Genomic DNA, 23,533 nt, shown 5'->3' on the forward strand with positions numbered 1-23,533 from the left:
ACCAGTGAAATTATCTTCCAAGTGCACACCATGAAGATCCAATGAAGGGAAAAATCAGCTGTTTAAAATGTGCTTTCTTTTCCTGCATTTAATCTGTATATTGTATTTTTTCTTTTTTTTTAAGACTTACTTATTTTTATTGAAAAGTCAGATATACAGAGAGGAGGAGAGATAGAGAGGAAGATCTTTCATCTGATGATTCACTCCCCAAGTGATCGCAACGGCTGGTGCTGTGCCGATCCAAAACCGGGAACCAGGAACCTCTTCCAGGTCTCCCACGCGGGTGCAGGGTCCCAAAGCTTTGGGGCCCGTCCTCAACTGCTTTCCTAGGCCACAGGCAGGGAGCTGGATGGGAAGCAGGGCCGCCGGGATTAGAACCAGCATCCATATGGGATCTTGGCACATACAAAGCTAGGACTTTAACCACTGCACTATCGTGCTGGTCCCTAATTTAACTGTTTACTTCAAGTGCATTGTGAAGCATGCTATTGCTTAACTGTTACAGGTGTGATTTATTTATCAATCTTCAGGGTTTCATGATTTACAGCATAAGCAATAATCACTATCTCATCAAATATTAAAATATCCTGATAGCATGCCAAAAAAAAAAAATAGCTCTGAGATGCTATTGATTTCCTTGCTCCGAGGTTGAGGAAATCTTTCCAAGGTCCATTGGCTGACATGGTTCACCTGAGAGTCACTACTTGCCCAGATACTTGCTGTCAAAGCTATGCCAGGAAAGATGTCCAATTTGTTCTGCCCTCCATAGTAATAGACATGTTCTGCAAACTTCAAAGAAATGATTGTCATGGCACCCATGTGCATCCAGGCATGTTGTCTGCTGCACAGTCTCAGCAACCATGAAGACTCAGTTCTGACACATATACTCCACAGTCAGATCACATGTCCGTGATTCTCCCCATGGTTGGAGTTCTGAGTCCATTGGGGTCCAGTTGGGAGGGTCCCCAAAGAATCATTACCACAGGTGACCCCAGATCTGACTGCTGTGTGTGCTAGCCAGTGGGGGGTCTGGCTCAGCCCATCACCCACATAACCCTATGCACACACCGGTGGTTGCAATATCCCAGTCAGTACTGTCACCAGATCCATCTCATGCACAAACCAGTGGGTGCTGTGATCCAGCCTAACCTGCCCACCACACACTCAACCCTTACGTATAACAGTGGAAACTGCAGCCTGGTTGGAACAACCTCCAAAAGACCCCACCAGACCCACCGCCAGCCCTGGTTCCTGCACATGCTGGTATGTGCAATGGATTGGGTCAGTTTATCCTGCACCCCATTTGGCTCTCATACATAACAAGGGTGTTGGAGCCTAGATCCATCTGATCAACATCATTATCCAGCCCACATTCATGCCTATGGGTGCCACTGCCTGCCTGGCCAGGTCTGCCTTCAGCCCTGGTTTTCATGCTCACCGGTGGGAGCTATAGCCCTTCAGAGGGGTACCCGCAATTTCCCTACTAGGCTCATTCCCAGCCCTGAATCTTGCACTTTCCAGGAGGTTCCACAGTCTAGCTTGACAGGACCTGCCCCCATTCCCAGCACTTGATGCTGCGACAAACCCCTCCAGCTTACACTTACTCTGAGTCATACATGCACTGGTGCATATGGTCACTTAGTCCAGCCTGGCTCTCCTCTCAACCTAGCTCACATGCAGAACAACAAGTGTTGTAACCCTGCCTGGCCTGGTCTGTGCCCCGTCCCCACTCTCAGAGTCACCACTGGGCACAGTGTTCCAGGAGGGGGGAGTCCACATAGCACCCCCTACCAGGCTTTCTCCTTTCCTGCTGGGTCATGTATGTGCTAGTGGATGCTGTGACTACATCTGGCATGTCTTGCCGTACCTCGCCATTCACCAGCAGGTGCTACAAGCTGCTTTGGCCTGGTCTGGCCCAGTTCTAGCTAATGCTGGTGGGTACTGCAGCCTAGCCCAGTCCAGGCAGCCCCCACTCCCAGCCCTAATATGAACTGGCTGGTGCTGTGGCCAAAACAGCCTGTCCTGTACCCCATCCTGGCTCTTACATCTGCTGGTGGGTGTTACGTACTAGACCAGCCTGGTCTGCTCCCAGACCTGACACACACATATGCCAGCGGGTACTATAACCTGAGCTGGTCTGGACTGTTCCTAGCCTTGATCCTTGCACTCAACTGCCAGAACTGCATCCTGATAGAGGAGTTTCCTAAGCTCCTCTATCAGGTCACCTCCCAGTGGCAGATCTCATGACACTAATAGGTTCTTGGCCTAGCATGGCTTGACCCATCTCTTGTCCTGGCATGCACAATGGCCTTGTCCAGCCAGCCCACACCCATTCTGGCTCTTATTATTGGGTGCTACATCCCAACCCTGCTTGGCCCAGACCTAGCTCTTGCATGATTTTGTGGGTGCTGAGACGTAGCCCAGCCTGTCTTATATCCACCCTGGCTTCTGAGTGTACCAGTGAGTGCTGGAGCCTGGCTCAATCTGGCATACTCCAGACCCAGTTCATACCCATGCCAACAGATGATTCAGTCATGTCCAGCCCAGTTTTCTGCCTCCATTCCAGTTCCTGCGCTCACCAGTGGGAACCACAATCCAGCTGGGGTGTCCCCTTGGCTCTCTGACTAGGCCTGCTCCCAGGCATAGATCTTGTTCATGTTGGTGATTGCTCTGACCCAGTCCAGCATAATCCATCTCCTGGAATGTCCTTTGCCATTGGATGCTGCAGCCTGGACTGGCCCATCCCACCCCACGTACCAACTATCATTGGTGAGTGTTCATGCCTAGTCCTGCCCAGCCTGCCCCCATCCCTAGCTTTCATGCAAACTGATAGGTGTGATAGCCTATCCCAGCATAGTCCATGCCCCATCCAGGCTCTTATGCATGCCAGCGTACTATGGTTTGGCCTACCTCTACTTGATCTGACCCCCAAGAGTCAACCCACACTTCAGCTGACAAATGGAATAGCCTTTCCTGGCCTGACCGACAGTCTGCTGACTCACATGCTCAACAGCAGGAGCTGCAGTCCAACAGGGGAGTTCCCCAAGTTCGCCCACCAGGCCCACTTCCAGACCCAAGTCTCGTGTGTGCAGTGAGTGCTAGGCAGACTACCCCCTAGTTTTGGCCTTTGTATGTGCTGGTGTGTTGCAGCCTTGCCTGCCCCACATACTATTCCTGGGTGTGCCTGTAGGTGCTACAGCCTGGACCAGCCCAATCTCTTCCCAACGCTGGCACCAATAAGTGTTGATGACTTCCATGGTAATGTCTAGCTCAGCCCGTCACCACTCCCAGCCCTTGATAAAACCAGCTGGTATGGCAGTCCCACAAGTATGAGCCCACAGATCTCCCACAGAATCTGCTCCCACACATGGTTCTCTTTCATGTTGATTAGTGTCATGGCTCAGCCTGATGTCATCTACCCCTTGCTCCGACACTTACTGGTGAGTACTGTGGTTAACCTTGGACAGGCAAGCTCCCCAGCCACAGCTTTCATGTGCGCTAATAGGCAGTGGTTGATAGCAACAATTCCAGCTCAAGTCTCCCACGTGGGAATGCATATTGGTTTGGCTCCAAAATATCCTCTGGTTTCCTTCCTCTAAACTTCCTCATCTCAGCCCACTTGTTTATCTGCAAGTGCAGTAGCTTGGTTGGTGGGAATCCCCCAGAAGTCACGCCTCATTTGTCACATTTGCCCTCAGCAGTCCTCCCTTTCACACATCCCCAGACCTGCTTCCCTGAGCAATCCACAGCCCCTCATGCTCGCGGGCATGCAGATTCTAAAGCCTGGTCCTCCGGCAGTCTGCCGTGCCATACAGGGGTCCTGCCTGCCTGCCTGCCTAGGGCCCACGCACACTCTGGCGGGGGGCCCCAGACCCTGTCCTTCAGTGTCTACATACCATATATCTTTACAAAAAAGAAAAAAGAATGGTCAACTATGCTGGCACACTGGTACAGCTAACACAAATTTGGCATAATACTTGCCTAGGTATGATGCAAAGTATTTGCCTACAGTTGGGACAACAGTAGCATTTAAAAAAAAAAAGATTTATTTTATTTTTGTTGGAAAGTCAAATATACAGAGAAGAAGAGAGAGAGAGGAAGATATTTCATCCAATCATTCATTCCCCAAGGAGCCACAATGGCCAATCTGAAGCCAGGAACCATTCACGGTCTCCCATGCAGGTGCAGGGTCCCAAGGCTTTTGGCTGTCCTCAATTGCTTTCCCAGGCCACAAGCAGAGAGCTGGATGGGAAGCAGGGCTGCCAAGATTAGAACCGGTACCCATATGGGATCCTGGTGTGTGCAAAGTGAGGACTTTAGCTGCTAAGCTACCATGCCGGGCCCAACAGTAGCATTTTTAAAGATTTATTTATTTATCTGAAAGACAGAGAGAGAGAGAGAGAGAGAGAGAGAGAGAGAGAGAAAAGAATCTTGCATCTGCTGGTTCACTTCACATGTGGGCACAATAAGCTGAGGCTTGGCCACATTGAAACCAGAATCTGAGAGTTTACTCCCTGTTACCCACATGGGTGGCAGGAGCCCAAGCACATTTCTCCTGCTTTTCCCAGGCCGTTAGCACAGAACTGGATTATAAATGCAGCCCTGATGCTGATATGGGATCCTAGTGTTGAAAGCAGTGGCTTAACCTGCCATGCCACAGTGCTGATTTCCAACAGTAACATTTCTGTACATGAACCAATGCCCATACAGTATCCTGGCACTTGTAAGGTGAGGATCTACCCAGGTGAAATACTGTACCAGGCCCTCAAATTGATTTTGGAAAGAGATGCGCAGACCAATAAATGATGTGGGCAATGGCTTCAATAAATGGTGTGGGCAAAACCAGATACATTTAGAAGAAGAAAGTTAGATCCATACCTCTCTTCATACATAAAAATCATCTGAGGGGACCTGGCGCCATGACCTAGCAGCTAAAATCCTTGCCTTGAACGCGCCGGCATCCCATCTGGCCACTGTTCTAATCCCAGCAGCCCTACTTCCCATACAGCTCCCTTCCTGTGGCCTGGGAAAGCAGTTGAAGATGGCCCAAAGTCTTGGGACCCTGCACCCAGCTGGGAGACCTGGAAGGAGTTCCTGACTCCTGGCTTCAGATCGGCACAGTACCGGCCGTTGCAGTCACTTGGGGAGTGAAACATCGGACAGAACATCTTCCTCTCTGTCTCTCCTCCTCTCTGTATATATCTGACTTTCCAATAAAAATAAATAAGTATTTTTTAAAAATTAACTGAAAATACAAAGTTGCAGGAAGAAATTCCAGAACATTATTGTAGTATGGACACCGGGATTACAAGCAGCAGCTTAACCCACTTCATTGCAATACTAACCCCCAGGAGACACCTTTCTTATGTGCAGCTACCCACTTGACATTTCCATTTGATCAACTATTAGAAATGTTAGATACAATGTTCTAAGACTTTTTAAAAAATTTCCACACTGAGATTGGGGCTTCCCACCCGGGCTGCGCGGACTCACTTGCTAATGTCGTTTGGAAATACCCTCACAGGCAAACTCAAAATAATGATTTTCCAGATTTCTAGGTATTCCTTAACCCAGCCAAACTGATATCTAAAAATAGCCATCATTTGGGCAGAGCTGGGGAGAGCTGCAATACTTATTGGTTCCAATGGAGGTCGGGGCTCAGAATAGATCCAACCCAGGGGTTACAACCACCAGCTGATCGGAGTGAACCAAAAAAAGATGGAAGATGGAGTAGATCAATCAACCACCTCAGCTATATGCTTGCAGCGAAAAACCTGGACAAGGGGAAACTCTAAGATAGACTGTCAATCAGTGGACTCTGCACCAGCCTCATCATACCTGGACTGTTGCTGATGATATGTTGGAGCTTCTAATTGATCGAGGTGACGCTCTGCTGGCTCTGCCTTCAAACCTGAGAGGGCCTCCCTAAGAGGCCGTTGATCTTGACTGGACAGTGGGATGCTGGACTCTGTATGGTGTGAGCCTGTAATTAGGGAATCCCAACGGAACCTGAGCTGTGGTTATGCATCATGGTGAAGGAATTCACCATGGGGGAAGGGTTTGGGGTGAAGGGGGGGAAAATCCCAGTACCTATGAAATTGTGTCATGTAATACAATGTAATTAATGAATAAAAAATAATAATTAAAAAATAAATAAATAAAAATAGCCATCATAAGTACCTAATGGATATCCCTGAGATTCTAAAAATTGTAAGCACAGTGCTTAATGGCAGCTATTTTTTGATTCTCCCTGCTATGCCAGCATCCTATCAGGGTGCAGCTTTAAGTCTTGGCTTCTTCCCTTGCCCACTCAGCTCCTTGCTCATGCGCCTGGGAAAGCAGTGGAAGATGTCTAGAGTGCTTGTGCCTCTGCACCTGCACCCGAGCACAGAGCTCCTAGATCCTGGCCCAGTTCCGGTCAAGGGACCCACTTAAGGATTGAACCAGCAAATGGAGGCTCTGTCTTTCTCTCTCTGTAACTCAGCCTTTCAAATAAGTAGGAAAATAATTTTTATAAACAACCACAAATTTTAATTTTTTTTTTCAGATTTTATTTAAATAGTTACCTCAGAAATACAGATTTTATCCAGTAAATGTTCCCGTTGGGGAAAACAAAGTGGGAGAGGCCATAAAAGAAATAACTTTCACATGTGCTGTGAAGGCCCCGCCCCCACAGTGGCCTAATCAGGACAGGCTGGGAGACTGCCCAGCGGCCCGCGGGCCCCGCAGACGCCCAGGTGGTGTTCGTGGTCACTATCATTAGTTGACGCCGGTGAAATATGCCTTTAACGAGTATCACCCCTTTCTCCAATTCAGGTTTCTATTCTACCAGTCTGTGTTCACGGCAAAGCCAGATTCAAACAGCAACAAGACACTTGCAAGCTCTCCGGCCAATCTATGGGAACCGGCAGCCTTCCGCGGACAGGAAGAAAAAAATAGCATCCAATCGGCGCTGGGTTCTCAATGGCCAATCAACCGTCACCTTACACTGTAGCTCTGGAAACAAGAGGAGCTGGGCTTCTGTGTCACCGGAAGGCTGCGTTTGTTACCTGAGCTACAAGGAACGGCCGGTTCTGTCCTTCTACGTGCTTGCTGGATTTGGTTGTGTTTTTCCGCCACTGCTCATGTAATGCATTCCCTTAACCAGGAAATTAAAGCATTCTCCCGGGATAATCTCAGGAAGCAATGCACCAGGGTGACAACGCTAACTGGGAAGAAAATAATAGAAACATGGAAAGATGCCACAATTCATGCTGTGGAAGAAGCAGAGCCGAGCGGTGGGGGTGGTTGTGGTTATGTGCAGGATCTTAGCTTGGACCTGCAAGTTGGCGTTGTTAAACCATGGTTGCTCCTGGGTGAGTAGATTGTCTTGCCACTAAGGTATCGGGTCTTGTAGCTTACTTACCCCATTATGTGTGATAATCTGCAGTCAGCTGCCCAGCTGAAGAGATGAAATGTTTCTCTCTTTTTTGGGATAGAGAACATCCATTAGCCACCTAGAGTAATTTCTGACCCACAATGCATAGATTCAAGAAAAACTTAGCGCCTGGTAATAGAATTTTAGAAATATTTCCTTCCCGTTTTTCTAACTTCTATAGATGATACCACATTGATGTCTGTTTTCTTGGATCATATGAGGTTATAACAAATGAAGCGAAGTTAGGAAAGTACAAACTTGAGAATTTGTCAACAATATGATGTGGTGTGTGCTTTAAAAAAGTCAGCAATGTTTCTACATGGTTTTTAATTGTTTTTCACTTAAGAATAGAGAAATTAAGATTGGGATAGATGAAATGACTTGTCATTATTCATGCAGACAAGACATTCCCGAGTAGAAAGAACACTGACAGAAATTGTCACATAGTATGCAAAGTTTGCACAGCCATCGAACTCTTCCTAACAACTCGATAGTGAGGTAGATGATCAACTTCATGTGATGCATGGGAGCTGGCGTTTAACATTGCTGAAGTAACTTGCACAAAGTAGCACTACTAGTAAATAACAGTAATAACAGAGTTGGGTATCGGGCCTAAATCTGATGAACTCCTGCTCTATATTGTTATAATGGGCTATCTCAAGGTGACTAAGTCTTGAGCTGTGGTCTGCCTTCAATATACTACATTAGCTAGACACAAATCTCTTCTGCCCTCCAAAAAGCACTGATGTTGCAATGTCCATGTCTTTCATAGAGTTGTTCTGAAGTTATGATGAGAGGTTTTTTTTATACAAATGAATTGCAGAATTACTTGAGTTATTACTGTATGATGTGTTATATCAATTGTTTTGTAGGCAGTCTTTAAATTTACTATATAAGTATCCCCAACTAGTTTCTGCAGCTCAGTGAAAAATTATACTCTGTCCTTGCCAAGACATTAATGAAAAATTAAGTAAATCATTTAGCAAATAAGAAATGTCCACCTGTCTCTTGCTCACCGTAATTAGGAAAGAAATTATATTCAGGCCCATCTTTCAGTTATTTGGCTTACACTATAGTAATAATGGTTTAAAATAGTTATGGTGACATTTTATGCATTATTCACTAATCCAGGGATTTCATGAACTTTGCTTTTATTTCATTACTTTTTAAAGAATAAGTCGTTGGGACTTCACAATGAACTGACCAGGGTTGTATACACAGATTGGGGTGAGAATCCTCCCCAGGATCCAAGAGAGTCCTGAGAGGGGTAGGTCTGAACCAGTCCTAATACCGTTCTCTCTGGAGCAGGGAATGGAACACTTGCTTCTGATGGGTTGTGAGAGTCTGATTCTTGAGGGACCCCCAAATGGCTATCTCTGTAGTCCCAGGGAATGCAGGGTTATTTCTTGTAGGCTCGCTTTCTCCCCGCAACACTGCAGTTACTTCGACTTTGATGATTCTAAGAGCTTCCTTCATCTGGTCAGTGCAGCTCAGCATTCTCCCAGCGTTGGGTACTAAACGACTTTTGTTTTGGGTGGAGAATTTGGAAAGTGGAAATTTACAAAAATCAAGTATGTCTTTTTCAGTTGGAATATAAACTCCAATAAGCTACTGCATTCCTAAAATTTTACAGAGGCCCTAACAATCTAAGCAAGGTGGACAAAGGAGCCTAATTCAATATATTGTTGTTCTAAAACTGTAATAATTTTACTTTTAGAACGAAGATCTCTAGAAGTTTTCTTAATCCCAACTTTATTTGAAAAGTAGGAGTTTCTGTTTGTTTTGAGTAACTGGTGTACTTGTTATTATTATAGCAAATCTGTTATGAGGCTCTGGGTCTGGGAAGTCTCAATTGGTGACCTTTTGAATTCTTTACAATTCCAGCAGAAAATACTGAGATACTTTATGTGGTTCTATAGGATTTCTGAGCTCTAGGGTTCAATATTTTTTGAAAGAATATGCTTTAAATTTGTATGTTTCTTTATGTGAACTTCTTTCACAATTTTTAAAAAAGATTTATTTATTATATTGGAAAGGCAGGTATGCAGAGAAAAGGAGATAGAGAAAATCCTTTGTCTGCTGGTTCACTCCCCAAATGACCACATCAGTCAGGGCTAAGCTGATCCAAAGCCATGAGCCAGGAGCTTCTTCCAGGTCTCCCATGTGGGTGCAGAGTCCCATCCTTCACTGTTTTCCCAGACCACAAGCAGGGAGCTGGAAGGGAAGTAGAGCAGCTGGGACATGAACTCATGTTCATATGGGATCCCGGCTCATCAAGGCAAGGATTTAACTACTAGGCTGGGTCTGTTACCCATTCTTTATAGTTAATTTACACTCCTATTCCCATTCATTTTAAAATGGTTGTTACTACAGATTGTTTTCCCTTGGTGGTTTCCCAGAGCAGCTACTATAAATTTTTAAAGAACATTTATTTGTTTGAAAAGTATAGTTATATATAGAGAGAAGAGTTTCCATCAACTGGTCCGCTGCCTAGATGGCTGCAGTGGCCAAAGGTGAACCTGTCTAAAGCCAGGAGTCAGGAGCTACATTTAGGTCTCCCTCATGGCTGCTAGTGTTGCAGACACTTAGCCCAACTTTCACTGCTTTCCCACGCTTATTAGCAGAGAGCTGGAGCAGAAGTGGAGTAGCTGGAACTGGAACTAGTGCTGTAGGCAGTAAGTAGCTTTACTTGCTGTGCCATAGTGCCAGCCCTCCTACTATAGATTGTTTTAAAAACTGGGTTAGCATTTAGTACCCTCTTCAGTAAGGTAATAATTTTTTTACATTTCTTTCTTTGATTTGTTTATTAAGATATGCTACGTCAGAATTTAAACCTTATTTAGTATTTTCTTAAGAAGGATCTGTTAAAAAGATGGTAACAAGGTGCTAGAGATTGCACAAAGCCTGTGTTTCACAATACATAACTGTTGACTGCAAAATCTTGGGCTTATTACAAGTCCTGCTTCCAGAGGCCTATAATATGAATATGCTTTCTAAGCAGGTTACCTTATCATAACATTTCTGTAATAATCCTTGTCTAAGATAATGATTATTTGAGTAGTTTGTGACAATATAAAATGTAAACATAAATTGCTTTAGTGGACCTTCTGTTTAGCTGTATTCCTGTTTATCAACATTTAAAAAATTACTTTAAAAGTTACTATACAGTAAAAAATGATTTAGTATTCAATGCTATGAATTTTTAAACAAAAACAGACTATTGTAACAATCTAAGCCCATCGAATTCTTAAGCTTGTTTCTAATCATGATTGAAATTACAAAAGGATATTATTTTACTTTTCTAGAAAAATGGTTTTAGAAATAGCAGTTATAATATGTCATTCACTGCTTATGCTTTACATGACGTGTTTCTGCACTAAAAGTTTAACACATGCAACACAAAGCATCTATTTAAAACTGGAGACAAGCTAATGCTTATATTTAGAATTGAAAAAAGTTTACTCAAAGTCCTCGCCTTGAAAGCCCCGGGATCCCATATGGGCGCCGGTTCTAATCCTGGCAGCTCCACTTCCCATCCAGCTCCCTGCTTGTGGCCTGGGAAAGCAGTTGAGGACAGCCCAATGCACTGGGACACTGCACCCATGTGGGAGACCCGGAGGAGGTTCCAGGTTCCAGGTTCCTGGCTTTGGATCGGCGCGTATCAGCCTGTTGCGGCTCACCTGGGGAGTGAATCATCGGACGGAGGATCTTCCTCTCTGTCTCTCCTCCTCTGTGTATATCTGGCTGTAATAAAATGAATAAATCTTTTAAAAAAAAAAAAAGAAAAAAGTTTACTTGAAACATATTTAAAAGTATTACATTTCAAAACACAGCTGACTAATTTGTTTATGATAACTTAAATTGTAGATTCAGTTCCTGGCTGCTCCAGTTCTGATCCAGCTCCATGCTAATGGACTGGGAAAAGCAGCAAAATATGGCCCAAATTTTGGGTCCCTACACCCACAAGGGAGACCTGGAAGAAGCTCTTGGCTGTGGCTTTGGCCTGGCCTGGTTCTGGCCGTTGTGGCCATTTGGAGATTAAACCAGTGAAGATGGGCTCCTGCTCTGTGTCTTATTCTTTCTCTGTAACTCTACATTTCAAATAAACAAAAAAATAATCTTAAAAAAAATTAAAGCAGTGTAGTCATCTTCTGGAAGCAATTTTCAAAATTTGGCAGCCTGACCTGAAATTTAATCGACTTATTCTGTATTTGATGTTTGTATTTAATGGAAATAATCAAAACTTACTGTGATGGTAAGTATTTGTAATAGTAACAATATAGGGTAAAAAAAGGAAGAAAAAAATTAAATCATGTCTCACATGTTTTTGCTATTTCACTACTATATCCAGATATTCTACTAGTAGAAACAGTCATTTCTACTATATCTAGTAGAATTATGATTTTTAGGTATTTTACTCATTAAGAGAGAAAGAGGTTTGCTATTCACTGGGTCATTCTCCAGATGCCCACAACAGCCAGGGCTGAGTCAGTTGGAAAAGTTCAGGAAACTTAAGATGGAAAAGCTAAACAGAGAGCAAGAGAAACCACCTAGAGAAATAGAGTTTGTGGGCATTGCTGAACATCAGAGGAAGTTGGTTCTCATCAGTTTATGATATACGTAAAATATACTATTTTGTTAGCCTGGTGTTATGAAGTGAATACTATTAGCCAAATAGTGTATGTGCTGGCCTTTAAGCTACCTAAAGTCATGTAAGAACTGTTATTCCATATGTGTAAGGTAAGAAAACCACTGTTGATGGAAATGGAGCCTATAAATACAATTGAAGCCTGTAAATACAAATGCCCTATGTTTTTCCCTCGTGAGACTGCTTTAGCTCATTTTTCTTCCTGTGAACTTGCTTATCAAGTAGAGCCAGTTTCCAGCTGGAAGGTCTGGATAGCCAACTTCCACAGGGAGAGAATGGGGAAGGGCACACAGCCCAGGGGTACGTGGCGTGTGGGTGGGATCCTGTGGACCAACAGTTTGCTCTGAGCTGCTGTGTGTTCCTAACCCAGCTGGCACCAAGTCATTTTGTGGGTGTCTGATTTTTTGAAGTGGCCTTTTTTTTAATTTACAAGAGAGATGTTTATTGTGGAAAGCAGAAATGAACATAAACAGGGGGGAAAAGATTACTTGTTACCCCACTGTGAACATTTTGTACTGTAAACATTCTCGCGTTTAAGTGTATGTATGTTTTTTTAGTGAATAATGCTATGTTGTAATCTGCTTTTATTACTTTATGTTGAGAGCATATTTTGATACCACAGATGCTTTTATGAATTTCTTGCTTTTAATTCTACGAAAAGCTATATTTATTTCACTATATAATTGTGTCATCTTTTACTAAATCAATCCCTGTTATTATTATTATTATTTTAGTGAAAACAATACTCTTGTAAATACTTTCATGGCTAGTCGTTTGAACATCTTTTTTAGGATGCATCATATTAGTGAAAGAGTACAAGAGTCTATGCAAGATAATTACAGATTGCAGGCAGAAAGTTGGACTGAGTTCTCTTCTATCTAGCTCTTTTTTTTCATGGCTAGGCCCCTCTTTTTTAAAAAAAAAAAACTAGCAGAATTGTTACACAAATTTTGTTTAAGGATTTCTTTTACTTTTATTTGAAAGGCAGACTTATATAGAGAAAAAGAGACAGAGATAAAGATCTTTCATCTGCTGGTTCATTCCCCAATGGCTGGAACTCAGCTTATTAGAAGCCAGGAGACAGGAACTAGCAGCCAGGAGCCAGTAGCTTCTTCTGGGTCTCCCATGTGGGTGCAAGGGCCCAAGGGCTTGGTCAATCTTCTGCTGCTTTCCTAGGAAATAATCCATGAGCTAAATTGGAAGTAGTACAGCTGGGACACGAACCGGTACCCATATGGGATGCTGGCCTTTGGACGTGGAGGATTAGCCTATTGAGACACTGCACTGGCCCCGACACAAATTTTATAATATCAGGGTGATTGTATTTTTATTCAATTTATGTCTCAGCTGATTTATTTCTTATAGGGTCACAGGATGCTGCCCATGATCTGGACACACTGAAAAAGCACAAGGTAAAAAAAATGCTTCAAATCTGGTACCATGTATAGCAAGTATTTAACCAGCACATTTATTTAGGAAAACCAGTGTTGGTCCATCTTCAGTACATTTCAGAATATAATTGGTAATATTTTGGCTATCATTTTAATGATATCATGAAGATAACTATTTTTTTCAGATCTTTGGACCTAGAATCCATCTTTCTGATTTTATATTCTCCTCAGTGTCTTTAACAAATTCTCATGAACTTGACCTTGCAAGCACTTCTTTCTTATGTTATCCCCTGAGAGATATTAAGTTTCCATCATCTTTGCCTGTTAAAGAACTACTCATCATGCCTTCAGTCCCAGCTTACACAGCACATCTTCCCTAGTATGTTTCTACCCTCCTCCACGCAAGTGTTGTGATGTATTACTTCTTTCAATATACATTAAAAATGGTAGCCTTGGCCATTTGTCAAGACTTGTTTTAGGACATTGAGAAATCGGGGACTCAATGGGGAAATGCTGCCAGGGAGAGAAAAGAATATGGAGAGGGACATGAGTGATACTGAGATCAAGAGGGGCCCAGGGGGGAGTTCTGCGCATATTTTAAGACCAGTGGTAGAAGAAGGAACTGAACATCCAGGAAAGCAAAACCGGTGGCTAAAGCCAAGAAAGAAAATAGAAGGCAGTGTGACTTCAAGTGCAGACACTGGAGTGAGCCCTTCGAAGGATACAGGAGTGCACCAGCAGTTACAGTCACAGGCAGAAGGTGAGGGTGGCTGAAGATGTGGGCAAGATTGTCAGATTTGGTGGCAGTGCGGAGGCTGTGGTGTGATAACTTCTCTTTTTACCACAAAGTAGTAAATGGAGAAAATTTGCTGCAAATAAGGAAGAGGTTATAAGGTTGATAGTTGTTTGTGGAAAAGATTTGAAAAAGCTACTAGAGAAATATAGCTTGTAGAAATTGAGGAAAATCAGAAGTTGGTTCTCAACAATTTATGATAGGAATGAAATACAATATTTTGTTATTTTTCGGCAGCAGTACTTAGAAATGTGGGTATAGAATAAACTTTTTCCAGGCATGTATAGGGGAGGTGGGCCATGTGCTGTAAGCTAGAAGACAAGATAATGAAAACAAGAGGTAGCTGATAGTAAGAATATAGAAAGCTCAAGTAATTGATGCTTCTCCTGAGGTCTAATGAAAGTAACTGAGTGAAATACCTGGAAAGCAGAGACTGGGATATCCAAATTAATCAAATCTGAATAGAAGCAGGTCTAACACTGGCCTTGAAGGAGGACTCTTTAGTGGAGTGATGAGGAAGGTCATTGGAGATAAGGTAGGGAAATGTTAAACCCAAATGGTGGGCCCCGCGCCATGGCCTAGCAGCTAAAGTCCTCGCTTTGCATGTGCTAGGATCCCTTATGGTTGCTGGTTCTAATCCCGGCGGCTCTGCTTCCCATCCAAGTCCCTGCCTGTGGCCTGGGAAAAGCAGTTGAGGATGGCCCAAAACTTTGGGACCCTGTGTGGGTGACCCGGAAGAGGTTCCTGGCTCCTGGCTTTGGATTGGCTCAACTCCGTCCGTAGCGATCACTTGGGGAGTGAACCATCAGACAGAAAATCTTCCTCTCTGTCTCTCCTTCTCTCTATATATCTGACTTTGCAATAAAAATAAATAAATCTGAAAAAAAAAAAAAAAAGAAATGGGAATTGGTATCACCTAGGATAATGGTACTCATTCTAGCTCTCCCATGTGTGTGGCAAGGGCCCAAAAATTGAGTCATCATCTGCTGCCTCCCAGGGCGCTAGAAAAGAAAGTAGAGCTGAGACTGAAACCCAGGCATTTTGATATGGGATGCAGGCACTCCGAGCAGCATCTAACCTGTAATCCCACAGGACTTGCTCTTAGCAAGATTTTTAAACAGCTACTTTTCTCGTATCACCATGACGGATCTGAATTTGAGAGGGGGAAGATGATAAACACGCTTGCTTATGCAAAATATTTCAATTCTATTTGTCATTTTATCTTGTCCTACTTGTATTCAAATATTGGTATTAAAGGGTTTCCATTAGGGAAAACAGTGATTTTTCCTATTCTTAGATGATTCTCTATCATTCTGTTTGGTGGTTAGACATTATAACAAACCAAGGAAAATCCAGTTTCAACACATTGGTAACTTTATAAGTAAAAATATTAGACAAGTTAATGAATTGGATAGTAGTTATTTCCTTGGAGAGATAATTGCAACTATTTGTTACAGAAATATTTCTATTCTCAATTTAAACATTTGTTTTACTCAGGGCTGTAGGTGACAAGAATAAATAGGACAAGGTGTTGATCCTTTGCAAGTCTGATAAATAACAAGAGTAGGAAAACACATTCCCTGATGGTCATAAGGCAGAGCAGAGTAGCCTAGGGTCTGGAGGACCGCAAAGGGGGAAGGCAATGACAGAGCTTGCTTCCCTCGGAGCCTTGGCATTTGCATTTCTTTCAGACTGACATTCCCCTTCCCCTTCTGAGCAGGGCTGACTCCTTAAGCACCAGGCTGAACATCCCAACCTCAGACAGGCCCCGTCTAAATCACTGATGCCTCATCTTCCACTCCATGTTTTAATTAACCTAGAGAACAAAACCTCCTCTGAAAGTATCATATTTTAAGAGCAGGGAACTTAGTGCTTATTCATTTCCATAGCTGTTGCACCAAGAAGGGAATCTAACGCAAAGTCAGTGCTTAATATTTGCTGAACTGATAATTAAGTGAGATGCAGAATGTTGCACATTCCTTTGGGTGGGAACACCTCACTGTCGCATATGCTGGAGAGCAATCCCCTCAGGTGTGGGGAACCAGCCTGTGCGCCGTATAAGACGCTTGAAATAATTTGTTCTGGCCTTGGCCAAAATACTGCAGGTGTGAGTTTAAATTGAGTAGGGCCAAACAAGGCTGGTTTTTAGCTAGATATTTGATATGGCCTGCAGATGCTATTGTAAATATTCAAATGGCTCTTGGCAGGAAGATCCCTGTAAATCTATATGGCAATCCTGTGACTGCCTGAGGACAGTGAATCTAAACTGAATCAATGAAAAGAGAGTTTCTAAAAAAATTTAGTGGTGCTGCAGAACAAAATTATTGAGTTAAATGCCTGGCACATTTCAGAACTTTATTGTAGAACTAAGTGTTGTAACTGGTCAAACTTCTTGTGGAGGACCTTTTCAGAAATTTCTGTAGGCATTTAAATGCTCATTTAGTACCTGGTTTATGCCTAAAGAAAGTACCATGAAGGCTTGAAAATTAAGTGTAGCCCACAAAATATTTTCAAGGTATTTCTTACAGCATTGTTAATGTGGCAATAGCAAATTATTGAGAATAATCCACTGCACCAATAGGGAGCTGGTTAAGTAATAGTATGCCTATACAATAGAATGTTATAAAACTATGAGAAAGAGGGCCCAGCATAATAACCTAGTGTCTAAATACTCACATTGTACACCCAGGATCCTAGTAAAAATAAATACATCTTGGGCCCGGCCAGTAGCCCAGCTGCTAAAGTCTTCATCTTGCATGCACCAGGATCCCATATGGGTGCTGGTTCTAATCCCGGTGGCCCTGCTTCCCATCCAGCTCCCTGCTTGTTGTGGCCTGGGAAAGCAATTGAGGACAGCCCAACGCCTTGGGACCCTGCGCCCACAGAGGAGGCTCCTGGCTCCTATCTGGATCAGCTCAGCTCTGGCTGTTACAGCCACTTGGGGGAGTGAACCAGCACTCAGAAGATCTTCCTCTCTGTCTCTTTCCTCTTTCTGTATATCTGTCTTCTCAATTAAAAAATAAATAAAATTTTAAAAAGATTTTCTTTGATTTATTTCTGTTGAAAAGTCAGATATACAGAGAAGAGGAGAGACAACAGCCAGAGCTGAGCCGATCCGAAGACAGGAGCCAGGAGCTTCATCCTGGTCTCCCATGCAGGTGCAGGGTCCCAAAGCTTTGGGTCATCCTCGACTGCTTTCCCAGACCACAAGCAGGGAGCTGGATGAGAAGCGGAGCAGTCAGCACACGAACTGGTGTCCATATGGGATTCCGACTCATGCAAGGTGAGGATTTAGCCACTAGGCTATCACACCAGGCCCCCGAGGACATTAGCTTCATGCAAGATAGTCAATGGAAATATTTGCATAAAAGCTGTAAAAGAATATGCAAGAAACATATACAAATGGGTAGCATTAGGTTGGGAGAGAATGAAATAGATACAGGGTGAAGGCAAGACTGTCTAATGTGTCCATCTTATAATACTTTGATTTTGAACCAGTTAAAAATAAAATTTTATTGAAAATAGGATAATGTCACCACCACCGGTGACTCAAGACACTTATTGTCAATCAGGGGTGTTTTGTTAATATCCTAATAGATTGCATTTCCAAACAGTTCATTAATGCACAATGTTTGTAATAGACTTTTATCTTTCAGTGTGTCGTCTCCATAACTTGTAATATGTGGAGAAGATAAATAGGCTAAGTAGTGAGTAATAAGAAGACCTCATTTCAGGTCTTTCTGGAAGATAGAATGCTGTTGTGAAGATAAAGAAAACCCAAAAACATTATAAAACACTGGACAATATTTTGTAACTAAAGGCAGATTTATATAATCCTGACCAGGCTAGTACTGAGGGTGAGAATGGCTTGACATAGTCAAAGGAGACTTCACCGGGGAGAGCCGAACGATGCTTCTGCGGTACTTCTAGTAAAGCTCTCCCTTCCTACTAGCTTCTCTATTCTACTTTTAAGACTCTCGCTTCAGTAGACCTTGGAGTTTTTTCTGTTGCCTCTCTTCCACGAGGCGGTTACGTACTGAATGGCTGATGGCTGATTCTTCATGAAGCCTGATTCAGTATTTTTCTGGTTGTGAGACAGCAACCTGACTGAGGAAAGAAAGTGTGTATGTGGCTTACTGGAACCAGGGCCGCGACCAGGCCTTCCCTGAGTCTGCAGCCGGGCAACGGAAGGCTAGCCAGGATAGCGTCTCAGCCTTCAGTGCACATTGCTACTCCCTTCATACCAGCTGTGCAGCAGGAGTTGTTCCTCTTCTCTGAGTTTTATAATAGACAACAGCTATCTCAGGCTCCCAAATTTGTGGATCAATTTGTCTTTGAACCTATTTTTAAACTTTCTAAAGATGATTTGATTGGCTGAACTTAGGTTCAGTGCCTACCAGGAATTATTGAGCTATGCGCTGGGGAAGAAGTGAGTTCTGCAAGTGCCCTATCTGAAGGATAGGAGAGACAGGGCTGCACAAATACTTCAGGTATGAAATGCATGAGAATATTGAGATTTGGCAAAAACAGAAGGTGCATGCTAAAAGGATAGATACAATGAGAAGCATGGTCATGACAAAAAGTAGTGACTCTTTTTTTCGATCTGTTCAACCCTTGAATCTCTTAATAGACCTGCTTGGTAGACTAAGAAAGGGGCCCAAGTGCATAAATGGAGTGGGAGGAGGTCACTTTTGCATACCACCGTTTGAAAGAGAATCTCACAGTACTTCCTTACAGTGGTTAAATGTATCCCCTGCCCTCACAGACTCTCTTCACAAGGTTGAATAATCAATCTCCAGATGGTGTGAACTGTACTAGGGTAAGTAAGGGAGGCTGTGAGAGTCTATACAGAAGGGGATGAGGCAGAGCCAGAAGGCATGCTGGAGGAAGTGTCATTGAATTGAGTCATATTTAATTATTTTATTATTTTTATTACAAATACTAACATCGTGAGTTCTTTTTAGATTACCTAACTTATGAGACTTCTTTTAAGATTTATTTATTTTTTTATTGGAAAGGCAGATTTAACAGAGAGGAGAGACAGAAAGATCCTCTGTCTGCTGGTTCATTCCCCAAATGACCACAATGGCTAGAACTGAGCCAGTTGGAAGCCAGAAGCCAGGTACTTTTTCCAGGTCTCCCATGCCAGTTCAGGATGCCAGGGCCTTCCACTGTTTTCCCAGGCCATAAACACAGATGCAGATGGGAAGTGAACAGCCAGGATAAAACATATGAGCCATATGAGATGCCCCCACTGCAAGGGTAAGGATTAGTCAGTTGAGCTATTGTGCTAGTCTGAACCCATGAGAATTTTTAAAAAAAGCATTTTCTTCTTTCCCTTCAAGGTGACTCATATCCTCAATGTTGCATGTGGAGTTGAAAATGCTTTCCTCAGTGACTTTACATATAAGAGCATTTCCATATTGGATCTTCCTGAGACCAATATCCTGTCTTATTTTCCAGAATGTTTTGACTTTATTGAAGAAGCTAAAATGAAGGTAAATTTTATTCTGTTGTTTAAAAGCACAAATTTGAAAGTGTGGTTTATTTATCTAATCTTTATTCTTTTTAAAAATTGATTTCTAAAGACTCATTATGACGTTTTTCCTCCAACAGTATTTCATCAGTTCCTACAATTTCCTCATTGTTTGTTTGTTTTATTAAAAATTGATTTATGTGGACCTGACACAGTAGCATAGTGGCTAAATCCTTGCTTTGCATCCGATGGGATCCCATATAGGTGCCTGTTTGTGACCTGGCTCTCCCACTTCCCATCCAGCTCCCCACTTCTGGCCTGGGAAAGCAGCAGAGGATGGCCCAAAGCCTTGGTCCCCTGTATCTGTTTGGGAGATCCAGAAGAAGCTCCTGGCTTCAGACCAGCTTTCTCTTTCTTTCTTTCTCTCTGTAACCTGACTTTTCAATAAAAATAAATATATCTTTAAAACAAAAAAAAAAAAGAGAGAGGTTGACTGATTTTTATTGGAAAGACAGATTTACAGAGAGGAGAGACAGAAATATTTTCCTTCTGTTGATTCATTCCCTAAGTGGCTGAAACAGCTGAGCCAATCCAAAGCCAGGAGCCTCCTCTGGGTCTCACACATGGGCACAGGGTTCCAAGGCTTTGGGCCATCCTCTGCTTCTTTTCCAGGCCACAAGCCGGGAGCTGGATTGAAAATGGAGCAGCCAGGACATGAACCGGCAGCTATGTGGGATTCTGGCGCTTAGAGGTGGAGGATTAGCTAGTTGAGCCAACTAGTTTTAGCCTCTCCTCATTGTTCTTTTATCATTGAGATATTTATGTCAAACATTAATTCAGTTTCTTGTCTTACTATGTCTGAGAAATGTCAACAGATAAATTCTTCATTTACTGAATTTTCCTGGTTATGTGTAGATTTCCTTCAAGGGTTGAAAATCATTTGCCCTTGACCACTGCCTGCTCACCTATAGGTATATTACAGGATAAAGATTGTTCTAGTTAAGTTAGTATTTAGGATAATTAATATACTGTCATTTAAAAGACTGAGATGAGGTTTTCAATCTGCATTTTTTATGAATACCACTGTATTTATTTTTCTGCAGATAATTTTTCTATAGTGCCAACTTTTTCCCTCAAAATTAAGAGCCAGAAAAAGCAAAAACAAACAAACAAAAATCTTGCAGTTTAGAACGGGATCACTTGGCTCCTTCTCTTCTTATCTCCTCCCAGTTGGAAATGCTTGCATCTCTCCGTGGCCAGCATCCTCTTGGATCTGCAGCTGGGCTCCACTCACTCCAGCCTCAACAGGATCTTCTTTGTGTTTGCTGTAACCACTCTTCTTCTGAGCATAGTGCCTCTTTCCCTGCATGTAGAAGGAATCCTTGCCCTTCTTACACTGAATCACTTTGCCACACTTCTTACAGAAAGTCTTTTGGGTTTTGTGTACATTGACCATTTTTTCATTAGAAGTGTTTTCACTTGAAGACAGCATGAACCTCAGGATCCCCATCTGTGGCGTAGCGCTGCTCTCAACCTTGAATCTGTATTTTTAACAACAGAATTTTAAGGTACTCTGTTGACAGATTGTGTCAAGGCCAATCAGAAGCTGTCCATTGGTTTTCTGAGTTTAGAAGAGCAGCAGGCAGTGTAATACTTGAATCTGCATATTAGATTATAGCCAGGGCTCCCAGGCTGGCTGTTATCAAGAAGAGTACCTGGAATTGAGATTTTTTTTTTTTTTTTTTTTTTGGCAGCAAGCACTTCTTACAAAAAGTTTCTCTAAAATGAATAGTTGGGAAAGTAGAAGTGCTCACAGAGAGAAATCCTTGCCTTGGAACACCAAACAATTAAAGCTGGGGTTGGAATCCAGTTTAAATGTTAATTCTGATTTAATAGTTCCTCTTCTACTCTCTTTCCTTCCCATTTTCTCTCCCTGTCTCTCTCTCTCTTTTTTTAATTTAGAAGTATTTATTGAATGCCTGTTTTCTAGATGCCTTCATACTGGACTACTTGGAAAATATAAAATTTCAGCTCTATTTTTCATCAAATTTATTTAATAGTATATATTTGGATGGAAGCAAAGGGATGGGTTTTCTAATTCAAGGCCTAATATTGTTCATTCTGTTCTCATGTGTAAGGTTTTATACCCTCTAGATTATAATGCTATACTATTATGTTTGGTTTTGTTTTCTTGCCGTTTACATTGTTCCTTGGTTGTATTAAATGAAAATTTAGGAAATGAAGCAACGACAATGTCGAATTCTATAGGGTGTCCTCACACTTCATTACATTTCATTTAGACCATTAACTTTTCAACAGGCAGAGATAGGCCAAGATGGATCGGCACCAGCCCATCAGCTCGGTGACATTCATTAGTAATGCAATATTGCCCCATTGTTTTGGACTTGCACTGTGTCCCTTTTCACTTGGAAAGTATCATTAGCAGGTTACCCGAAAGGTTTTTCATTCACTGACCTCATGCTGGTGTCTGATTGCTTTTTCCACTTCACATTGTTATATTTGCGTTATCATTTTGCTACCTCATATGTGTAAACATTGAAAAAGTTAGTTTCTGTGAGAAAGTATGTCTGAGGGTAGAATATTTTTTCCTTGCTGATCATTTTACACATAGATTTTTCAATCTGGTAACGTTAACTGCTTTATGGAAGCACTATGTGTATGTGGAATGTCTTGGGTTTCTATTTGGTTTATGATTGTAGCTACTAATTTTCTAAGCTTTTATATGTACTTTATTACTTTAAGGTAACAAAAAAGTCCACCTCAGACTTTTAAATACATCATCAGAATATTTCAGTGCTGGGGGAGGAAGAAGGGCAGATTTTAATTGCTCAATTGATTGACTTCCTGTTTGTTGTTTATAAAAGTTGTATTTTGCTCATTAAGTTAAATCATATACATCAACAAATCAGAATAATTACAATTTTAACTAGCATCAATTAACTAGAATTTAATTTCACAACCTTTCTTAAATAATTCTGATTTTCATTTGCTTTTATTTCAGGATGGAGTGGTTCTTGTTCATTGTAATGCAGGTGTTTCCAGAGCTGCTGCCATTGTAATAGGCTTTCTGATGAATTCTGAAGAAATTCCATTTATCAGTGCTTTTTCTTTGGTGAAAAATGCAAGGCCTTCCATATGCCCAAATTCTGGCTTCATGGAACAACTTCGTACATATCAAGCAAGCAAAGACAACCATAAGTGTGACAAAATGCAAGAATTAGAAAGGGTCAAAAGTTCATGAGTTGCAGTCTAGCGGATGATGGACAACTCTAATTTCTGAATTGCCTTTCAAAGCCATTTCCCTTCTTATAAAAGTTAATAAAATCTTCCTTCTATCTTGCTTTATTTAAGTGGAAATTGAGGTCAGTCTAGTTTTTCCTGAGCTAGTATATACATTTTTAAATTGTATTATTTTTCTTTTGCTATTATAATGTTTGGTTAAATGCTCTGAATTGCTAGGGAAGATAACAATGTATTACCATTCATTGACTTCTGTAGAAGAAAAATGTTAAAATGAAGCCTGTATTAGAGCAAGGAAAGAATAACCAGTTCATGAAGTATTTTGGTATGTTTGTATTCCAACTGTCTTCATGAAGGAGAGAATTTGATGAACTACTTAACTTAATATTTCAAAGGGAGGCAAATTTCTTTGTAAGGAATATTTTTGCTTGAAAATAAATACTTTCAACCTCCCTGAAGAAATAGCAGAATATAAATATTTATTTAATATTTATGTAGTAGTTAACAATGTTTTCCAAGTTTTTAAATCTTCTTATGAAAACATATC

General features: G+C 42.0%; 1 protein-coding gene and 1 pseudogene across 3 annotated transcripts; one reads left to right on the top strand and one right to left on the bottom strand.

Annotated features, from left to right (window-relative positions):
• The first annotated feature begins 7,018 nt into the window (after positions 1-7,018).
• On the top strand, positions 7,019-23,096 carry DUSP19 (dual specificity phosphatase 19). 3 transcript variants are annotated; one of them, XM_004576994.3, is made up of 4 exons: positions 7,019-7,355; positions 13,431-13,477; positions 19,595-19,747; positions 22,748-23,096. In XM_004576994.3, exons 1-4 carry the CDS (start codon positions 7,130-7,132, stop codon positions 22,985-22,987), a joined length of 666 nt encoding a protein of 221 aa, XP_004577051.2. In that variant the 5' UTR covers positions 7,019-7,129; the 3' UTR covers positions 22,988-23,096. The 3 variants fall into 3 exon arrangements, with proteins under 3 accessions (XP_004577051.2, XP_012781059.1, XP_058520682.1); XM_058664699.1 differs by having other exon boundaries at positions 7,218-7,355; positions 13,439-13,477; XM_012925605.2 differs by lacking the exon at positions 19,595-19,747.
• On the bottom strand, positions 20,911-21,181 carry LOC105941767 (large ribosomal subunit protein eL42-like; annotated as a pseudogene).
• Positions 23,097-23,533: the final 437 nt, after the last annotated feature.

The sequence above is a fragment of the Ochotona princeps genome, chromosome 5, assembly GCF_030435755.1.
Source record: "Ochotona princeps isolate mOchPri1 chromosome 5, mOchPri1.hap1, whole genome shotgun sequence".
In the NCBI taxonomy this organism is placed as follows: Eukaryota; Metazoa; Chordata; class Mammalia; order Lagomorpha; family Ochotonidae; genus Ochotona; species Ochotona princeps.

What these genes read in the sequence shown, in the direction of transcription:
- DUSP19 (XM_004576994.3), top strand. Translation starts at nt 7,130, where the DNA reads ATGCATTCCCTTAACCAGGAAATTAAAGCATTCTCCCGGGATAATCTC. An exon ending in ACACACTGAAAAAGCACAAG is followed by an intron (nt 13,478 to 19,594) that starts GTAAAAAAAATG and finishes TTTCCCTTCAAG; the next exon opens with GTGACTCATATCCTCAATGT. An exon ending in TTGAAGAAGCTAAAATGAAG is followed by an intron (nt 19,748 to 22,747) that starts GTAAATTTTATT and finishes CTTTTATTTCAG; the next exon opens with GATGGAGTGGTTCTTGTTCA.